The sequence below is a fragment of the Octopus bimaculoides genome, chromosome 28 (genome assembly GCF_046866305.1).
Source record: "Octopus bimaculoides isolate indiv1 chromosome 28, ASM4686630v1, whole genome shotgun sequence".
Taxonomy (NCBI): Eukaryota; Metazoa; Mollusca; class Cephalopoda; order Octopoda; family Octopodidae; genus Octopus; species Octopus bimaculoides.
In genome coordinates this window covers 13187907-13197906 of record NC_142955.1, presented here as the reverse complement: position 1 = coordinate 13197906, position 10000 = coordinate 13187907, and the positions used below count along the sequence as shown (strand labels likewise).

Here is a 10000-nt window from a genome sequence, read left to right as displayed (position 1 = left end):
TCCATTTCTTTTAGAGAAACGTTGTCATCTGCTGGTATTGAAACATCAATTAGAAGGCATTTTTTTCCTTCATGATCTTTGACACTATTATTATTATTATTATTTGCATACATACCGATTGTTCTTTTTTCTCAGAAGAGTGCAGTCCCTTCCTTGAATCTTGCACAATCCATGTAAATACAGGGGGCTCCTCAGCCCAGCTTCCGTTCTGCAAAGCTCATTCACAAACGTAATTCTTGAATTGTCTGTCTCATGACATTGCTGGCTGCATCATGACCTCATATATTTTACCATGCATGGTTAGGCCGCCAGATGACTTACAAATTAATCCACACTCATTACAAATATGCTGCGAAGGACCATCTGGCACGCTGTTTGATTTCTCCCTGATTCATTTAAGTTTCTGTATTTTGGTGATTTAAATGAGAGTTTTGATTGTCATTTCCAGCTGGCAGGAAAAGGAAGAATGCTACTGCTATTTAACCCCAAGAAACACCGTTCCTAGTTTGCTACGTAACACAAGTGTTCTGTGCCCTTAAGGTTTCAAACAGGGGAGTTAAGCACCTCCATCCAACAAAGCCAGCATCCAGAGACTAATTTCATGGTAGTTGCCCTTCATCGGTCTGGAGTAGCTTGGCTTTGCTAGTTGTCGGTGCTAAGTCGCAATTGAAAACTTATAGAATTTCAAGCGAAATAAATTCACTGATCTACAAATTTGAAATATTGCATTTCTAAATCTCTCAGAGAGAGTTATGCAGTAGCAGCACCACACTAATTTATATACCAGTATACCTCATAATTATGGACTAGAGGCAATTCAGTTCTGGTTGGACCTATTCCCGGAAGAAATCCCAAACAGGATCAGTAAAGAATTCATAACTAAATCGGTTGAATTCATCTCACGAAACAACCACTTCATGTTTGACAATACATTTTACCGACAAAAATCCGAATTGCTATGGGCACTAGGGCAGCTCCAGTCATTGCGAACCTAACAATGAGCTACTTGGAAGTAATAATATACCAGGAATCTTTATCTACTTTTGGAAACCCCCTTTTCCCAGTACATAAAAGAAAATTGGAAAAGATTCCTGGACGACTGTTTCATACTCTGGAATGAAACTCCTGAAATTCAAAAGACTGTTGAACAGCGCCAACCCAAACATACAGTTCACAATGGAGTACAACCAAAAGGAGCTCCCATTCTTGGGATATACTAATTTAAAAAATAAACCTAAAAATAGAAACGGACATATTTTACAAAACCACAGACGCCAAACAATATTTACTATTTGATTCATGCCACCCAAGACACACCAAAACAAACATCCCCTTCAACCTTGCAAGAAGGATCTACACAATCGTCGCAGGTAAACTTATTCCTAATAAGCCGACGGCGCGCACACCATTCCAACATTCTGTGTCTTGAACTGCTGCATAATTCACTAATATTCTGCCCTTCAGCGTTATAAGCATCTACATATCGGACTTTGGGGTCTCATTTATCTTGTATTTATATTCTTATCTATAAATATACAAAGTACCTGATAAAAGACAATATTAATTCAATTTTGGGGGATTAATCGATATGCGGGTATTCTATTTCAGATTATACAAAAATAACCTAATGAGTATATCTGACAGTAAACTCATGGTATCAGTTTGCACATCACGAAATAACACTTGAAGGATATAACCAAAATTTCCAGCAGGGCATATAATATACTTTGTTAATTATATCCTACTTTAGTTAATACTTAAATTTATTAATCCCCCAAAATTGAATTATTATTAATATATATATATATATATATATATATATATATATATATATATATATATATATATATATACATATATACATATATATATATATATATATATATATATATATATATATATATATATATATATATATATATATATACATATATATATATATACATACATATATATATATACACATATATATATATTAATATATATATATTAATATATATATTATTAATACATATATATATATATATATATATATATATATATATATATATATATATATATATATATATATATATATGTATATGTATTAATATATATATGTATGTATGTGTGTATGTATGTATGTATGTGTGTGTATGTATGTATTCAGACAAGACACAGAAGTAAATAGACACTTTTTAATCGTTAAAATTTATTTTATCTGAAATTATACATCGAAATTGTTTGTTAGTTATTATAATGTGAATACCTAATATCTTGTACTCATGCTCATTGCCTTTTTCAATGCAAGTACCCTGTGAGGCATGCTACTGATCAGATGACGAATATTCTCATGATGAATTTCTTACCAGGTTTCATGCAGTAATCTCAAAAAGCTTTGACGATGTTTTCCTGTACTTTTTACGAAGTGTCCTGCCTATTATGTCCCCGAGGCGTTGAATAGAGATAATATCTGGTGACTGGCATGACCATGGAAGTCGTCTACTGCCATTCTCTTCCAACGAATCTTGGGTCTTTTTAGCTGTGTGACAAGGAGCTCCATCTTCCATAAATGAAGAGTTTTCTTTTATCATTTTATCACTGGAGAAGATTGAAGGAGTCCTTCCTGCAATATGGACACATACCAATCTGAATTTATGTTTCCCTTACGTTCCACTCTGATCGACCATTCCTTTAAATTGCTCCCCAGGCCACCACAGAAAGGCCGCCATGTTTTAGTGTTGGCCGCAATCTTCTCGCGTCAAATTTTTGATCTCAGCGTCTCCAGGCCCACACTCGACCACTGTCAGAAAATACAGCAAATCTGGACTCATAAGAGAATATGACAGTAACCAAAAATCCTAGTAACCTCCCCACCATCTCCCTGCCCAGTCTTTTCTCCGCTCGATATTGGCTTCCTTCTCGCTGTTCCGTCGTAGGATCCAGGTTTTTGGAGACAGCTGACAGTATTCTGGGACTGATATCAACTTGCTCTGATGTGTCAGAGACTTTGCAACGTGGATTATCCTCCACACTACTCTTCACAGACCGAAGGGTTCTGTCAGAGGGACCTGGTCGACATGAGCGAGCTGATGTGAACTTCTTTCCCTATTTGCTGAATTGTACACTCACTCTATTAACTGTAGAAAACGGGATCCCAAGGTTCTCTGCGATTTTACGTTAAGCCCACCTTCAGATTGACCCACAATACGGCCTCTTTGAAATTCGGACACTTCCAAGGCCACTTTTTTTGGGTGGCATGATTAAACAGTCCCATATAGAACCTGAAACATGAATATGTCAATTAATGACAGATACCTTTTCAAGTTAAATAAACATAAAATGATGTTTTATAGCGTGTCTGTTCACTTCTGTGATGTATGTGTATGTATTTCTTTAATCTGTGTGTCTGTTTATATATTTGTCCCTCACCACTGATTGCCGACCGGTGTTGGTGGTTTTACATTCCCGTAACTTAACTATTCAGTAAAGAAAACCATACGATGAATATCATTTAAAGAAAGTCCTGGGGTCGACTCGATCAATTAAACATTTCAAGGTAGTGCTCCAGCATTGCCGCAGTCAAATTACTGAAACAAATAGATCATAGAAAATAAGATATATATCCCAGATATATACATACATATATATATATACATATACATATATATATATATATATATATATATATATATATATATATATATATATACATGCACACACATATATATATGTGTGTTTATATTTTTATGCGTAATTAGGATAACATCATTATTTAAAGATTTATCAGTGGCCAGAATACTAAAATTAACATAATGATTAATTTATATTAAAATCATGATAAGTGCGCTGAATGTTTACAACACCAGTGTGCTAGAAATAGACCCCAAATGGTCTATGAACCACTTAGATTATTACTCCACTACACAAGGTTGTAAGCGAGGATTTAAAAAAAATTTGGATAGTCTTAAATCTATAGATTTCACGGTTTGAGTTAGTAAAAACCCTTTCCGAACATACCGAAACGTAAATAAAGGAAAAATACATTATACACACCGCCATAAGTACAAATAATGTACACGTATTTCGCAAGTATTCACAAATTAAAATTCAAGCGCCTGTTTTCAGCCATGTGCTTATTTACTCAGAATAGTGCTGATTCATCAGTGGCCACTGATTAATCATTAAATAATGATTTTATTTTAATTACGTATAAAATTTCTTTTTTTCACTCCTATAACATATTTACTGCGGAACTATTCTGAGTAAATTAGCACATGGTTGAAAATAGGCGCTTCGATTTTAATTCGTGAATACGTGCGAAATGTGTGTACATTATTTGTACTTATAGCAGTGTATATAATGTATTTTTCATTTATTTACGTTTCGGTATGTTCCTACTGACGATCGGAAAGGGTTTTTAATAACTCAAACCGTGAAATCTCTAGATTTAGGATTATCCATTTTTTTTGTTTTTAAATCCTCGCTGTCTATTTTCCTCGCTTACACCCTTGTGTAATGGAGTAATAGTCTAAGTGGTTCATAGACCATTTGGGGTCTATTTCTAGCAGACTGGTGTTGTAGTCATTCAGCGCACTTATTATAATTTTAATATACATATTTATATATATCTATGTGTGTGTGTGTGTGTGTGTGTATACAATATATATACATATATATATGTATATATATATATATATATATATATATATATATATATATATATATATATATATATATATATATATATATATATATAGAGTGTATGTGTGTGAGAGAGTGTATATACAATATATATACATACATACATATATATATATATATATATATATATATATATATATATATATATATATATATATATATATATATATAGTTTTAGGGAAAAGAACCAAGTTTCATGAACTCATCGATGAAAATCCACTATCACATATAGAAAAATTAATAATTAAATAATAATTAAAAGCAGAATAAATTAGTATAATATAATACAAAATAAATATCATAAATATCATAAGATAAAGATAATATGATATTATCTTTATCTTATGATATTCACTTTGTATTATATTATACTAATTTATTGTGCTTTTAATTATTAATTTTTCTATATGTGATAGTGGATTTTCATCGATGAGTTCATGAAACTTGGTTCTTTTCCCTAAAACTATATATTTATATATATTTTAATCTGTAAAGCTCAATTTAATTTTAATTTTTTATAAATTGATTTTAATTGAGTTTTTACCTGTAATTTTGGATTTTGTCCCTAATATTATTATACACACACACACACACACACACACACACACACACACACACACATATATATATAGATAAATATGTATATATATGTGCATATATATATATATATATATATATATATATATATATATATATATATATATAGATAGATAGATAGATAGATAGATAGATAGATAGATAGATAGATACTAATCTACATGTAGTTTATCTACAATTTAGATCCAATAATAATTCATCTGTAGCAATGAGTTATCTTTCTGTTTGTATGTTTGTGAGTGTATGGCTTTGCGTTCTTTGCAATAAAGAAGCACCGATAATTTCCATGATACATATAAAAACATGTAGTGTAAAAGTGGTGAAAGCCGTTCCTTTTATATTCCGACATCCGTAAGCAAGTTAAATGGAAAATGTTAGAAGCCAGTATATTTATGGCTGTATTTATCATAAAATGCATAAGAATATCCTTTAACATGCTAATTATCGATTGTTAAAATTAATTGTGCACTACTTCAGAACAATGTCCTCGTTTCTTCATCTTTATTGATAGATTTGAATGATTTTTATGTAATAGATACCACGGGTATAGTGACGTGAAACCTCTGGGTTTTATGTCTCCACCGACATCACATCAAGATAGCATAATTGCTAACATTGAAATGACTTCAGAAACAATACAACCACATAATTTCTATATGTTTAATGAAGCGTTTGTCTCGATTCAAGCACTTTTCTTTCACAGCAATGAAGACGACGCATTGAAAAGTTTTCGTTTTTGTGTTTTCGCTTCAGTGGAGAAATACTGGCATATCCGTTAACAAGCTTGATCTGAATCGATGCTGCTTGCAACAGTGGACAGTCTTTGTGTTTTGGTCATTCATAGACACACTTGAGTGTAATGAAAGAACATCGGAGTGAGAACAGTGGCTAGTGTTGGCATTTATGAAGAGTCCTGATATCTGTGGACTCTATTGTGCGTAACAGAGGAAAATACCAACAGCAGAAGACGGAAGGGAGAGCAGAGAAAACTTGTGGCATTAATGACCGGAACTGTCATCAGCTCCTTACATAACTACCGGAAGTGCAGTGGCAGCCTTCAACCTCCGTGAGAGTAAGTGGGTTATTTCTACGATCAATATGTGCGTATGTGTGTACCTCTGTGTGTGCGTGTGTGTGTGTGTGTGTGTGTATGTGTGTGTGTGTGTGTAACATTAGTACAGTGTTGAGTGCGTCAATTTTAGCTATACTTGACTCCTATCTTCCAGATCAAAGGAAGATGATCCTCTATAACCCCTTCATATACCACAGTCAATCAATCGCCCCGAATATTTCGACCAACTGCTTTTAAAAAGCTGCAAACATTCGCTTGAAACCGGCAATTATACACCGTCCCTCATTTGTGAAAGACAATATCGTGGTTTCCGCCATGTCGTCCTATTAGGAAAAGTTAATTCCTTCGTACCTTTGAGGATGGTCCTTAAACCAACAATGCGGCCTTCTTGTTTATAATCAAAGTAATGGCCAAGTAAAATGCTGGCTGTTACTACTAAAGACCTTGAAGTTCCAACAGTCTCTCTTCTAAACCATTGATTGTCTCTCCCTCTTATTTGTATTTCGTATTTGATGGTCTAAATGACACCCTTGCCTCCGAGACGCATCCCACACTTATCAGCACATATTCAGGAAAAATGGTTTTCTGTGCATTAGAACATGGTCCCAAAGTCACTTATAGGACCCATGATGGTTTTTTAGAGGATTTTTGGGGGTGGGTGCGGAGGATGTGCATCGTATATCCCATAAAATACGATACATAAAAAAAATTGCCTTTTCACGTTCACTCATGTAATTATGAATTATGTCCCTGTGAAATCGCTAATCCAGTCTAAATACTTTTTATTCACCGTAAACTGTGTATTCTCCTCACTGCACCAAATAAAGAGGGAATGATCAAAGTAACCTATATATAAGAGTTACCCTGAAATATACACTAGCTTCTATCTGAATGATTCAATGCGAGTTTCCGAAATCCACTTTGCAGCATAAGAATAATCCAATCGGATCGTTACGACAGATAGAGAAATCTGAGCAGATGTTCCTAAACACTAATTCCACCTGATTCCGGTCTGTTGCTAAGTTCCCATTGCAGTCACCCACTAATACTAATGAGTGAGTATACCCAGAAAAATGTCGTGTTGTTCGAAGATGACTGACTGGCTTCAGGGCTTTAACTTCACTACTATTCACGTTTAAAGCAAATGATTTGCGTCCTATCACTAAAAATATCGCTCCTTACCTAGAGTTGTATGTCTAATGAGCGCCATCCGATCGACTGAATTACTAATTAACCCACAGCTGGGACATTCACAAGTACTTCTACTCCTGGTCACTGTAGACTTTCAAACAGCAGTGGCTAAGAAGCGATTCCAAACTCCTCAAAACATTGGAAATCCCCAACCAGGGCCCCCCGTAAAAGATACAGTTTAAAATCATACCCAGGACTTGCAGCTTTGCTAATGACCCTAATTTATTTGAAATTTTCTGTTTTAAATTGTAATTTATTCCTCTTCGTTTTATCTTCCAAACATCCTTCTTCTCACACACAAACGTTTTCCCTCTTCTCATTGTGTGTCTCTTTCTTCTTTTTCAGGATTTCTCTCAGATACTCTCTAACTCTTTCCTGCCCTCTCTGTCTTTCTCTTCTCCGTTCTCTCTTTATATATTAAATTTCGCCTTGACCCTTTGCCGAATCTTCTCCAATATCTCCCTGCTCCTTTCTTTCTCTCTTTCATGACATTTCTTTCCCCCTTCTTTCTTCCTCTGGTGATCTTAGACCCAAGAATGTCTCAGTTTCATTTTACCCGTCTAGCTACAATGGAAGTGCTGCTGTTAACCCTTACAACAATTCTGGTTGTTACCTCAGATCAGGAACTTGAGGCCTATTACAAATCTTTGGGTCCTGGTTATTCTTATGCTTACCTTCAGCCATCTCCAGCAGAACAATTCTCTTCAACACGAAATCTATTCGACTGCACCGCACTCTCTCAGAGGAGCCAATCGCAATTTTTCACTTACCACAAAGTCAGCCATGTTTGTAAGAATTACTCACCGAAAAATATAATGACAGTCGTCAGCACGAATGACAGCAACGAGATTTCCTTCTATAAATGTAAGTGAAGCATTCTTCTTCTTCTTCTTCTTCTTCTTCTTCTTCTTCTTCTTCTTCTTCTTCTTCTTCTTCTTCTTCTTCTTCTTCTTCTTCTTCTTCTTATTATTATTATTATTATTATTATTATTATTATTATTATTATTATTATTATTATTAGTAGTAGTAGTAGTATTTTACAGGATTGGGGTAACTCATCCACTAGATGCCGAAATATCGTTCACTTGATAACAATAGCACCCTTCTGTTTTTGCTATTATTATTATTATTATTATTATTATTATTATTATTATTATTATTATTATTATTATTATTATTATTATTACTCGGGCACTCGTTAAACGATGTATAATTTAATGTCCTATTTTTTCTCATGTATACCCAAAAGTAATTGAAAGCATCAATAACCAGTTTTACATATATTTACATAAATAGGATACGCCAGAATTGAACTTGCACACATCTAGGATAAGTGCAGCAGAATGGAGGACAGGGTGACCCACTCCACACGCTTCCTAGATATATTGAAAACCAACGGGTACCCTAGATCCATTGTAAATCGGCTTAAGTACCCAAGACGACCAGCACGCCGAACACATAGAAAACCCAGCAACAGATGCTTCCTTAAAATACCCCGTTTTAGCGAGAGGATAACTACAGCCATCTGAAGAGCCATAAGAAGAGAAAGCTAGACATACAACTAGCCCACTCCAGCCCCTCTCTGAGAGGACACCTCGCAAAGAAACGAATAAGGGACAGCAATCAATGCAAATTAAATTGTCCCATCCGTGACACAGATTTATGCCAACGGGTAAATGCTGTGCATAGAATACAATGTAACAAATGCAACAAGTTCTATGTGGGTAGCACAACAAGACCGTTACACGTCCGCATCAAAGAACATCTGAACGCGAGAGCCTCCTCCTTCAGAAAACATCTAGACAGATGCCGGAACACCGACAAAAGCATAACAGTCACAATTGAGGCCGAGGAAAGAAATTTGGGTAATCTAAGAATTAAGGAAGCTATACTCATACACAGACTAGGACACGAAATGAACAACAGGAGGGAAGTTGGTAATCAATATATCATTTAGCTACATCTGGATGTGTGTAGGTTCATTTGTGATAATATGCCCATTTGTAGTTTATAACAAAAAAAAACCAAAAAAAAAAACCAAAGAGATAAAAAAGAAGGGAAAAAAGGAAGCTGCACGTATAATACATAAATTAGAAGCAGCACTACGGAGGTACCAGCACACACGAGATAGAGACATGGCCGACCTCACGCAATTCTCATGAGGAATTCTGGAAGGAGCTTCATGAGACCACTGCTGAGACGTTTCAAAAAAAAAAAAATAATAAAAAAGTAAAGCCGTTGGAAAACCGATTATAGCAGCAACTCAATCTAAGAATATCTGAAAAAGGAATATTATTCTGAAATATTATATCAGACTATGGATGACTAAATTAGAACAGGTATATAGCTCATTGTCTGTATTACAGTGCATTGTTGTACCATTCAAAACTTTTTATTCTTTACAAACAATACACAATGCTTCAAGCGAACTACAATACTCTCCCATGTATATATCTA

The 10000-nt window shown here is 34.4% G+C and overlaps 1 protein-coding gene across 2 annotated transcripts in view; it reads left to right on the top strand.

Annotated features, from left to right (window-relative positions):
* The first annotated feature begins 5631 nt into the window (after positions 1 to 5631).
* Positions 5632 to 10000, top strand: part of LOC128251051 (uncharacterized) — a 10905-nt gene continuing 6536 nt past the window's right edge. The window contains exons 1-2 of one of the 2 annotated variants that reach the window (XM_089343893.1): positions 5632 to 6352; positions 7889 to 8407. In XM_089343893.1, coding sequence (XP_089200019.1) covers positions 8029 to 8407 — 379 coding nt within the window. In that variant the 5' untranslated portion in view covers positions 5632 to 6352; positions 7889 to 8028. The remainder of the gene's footprint in view (positions 6353 to 7888; positions 8408 to 10000) is intronic. The other variant, XM_089343895.1, reaches the window with a different exon arrangement.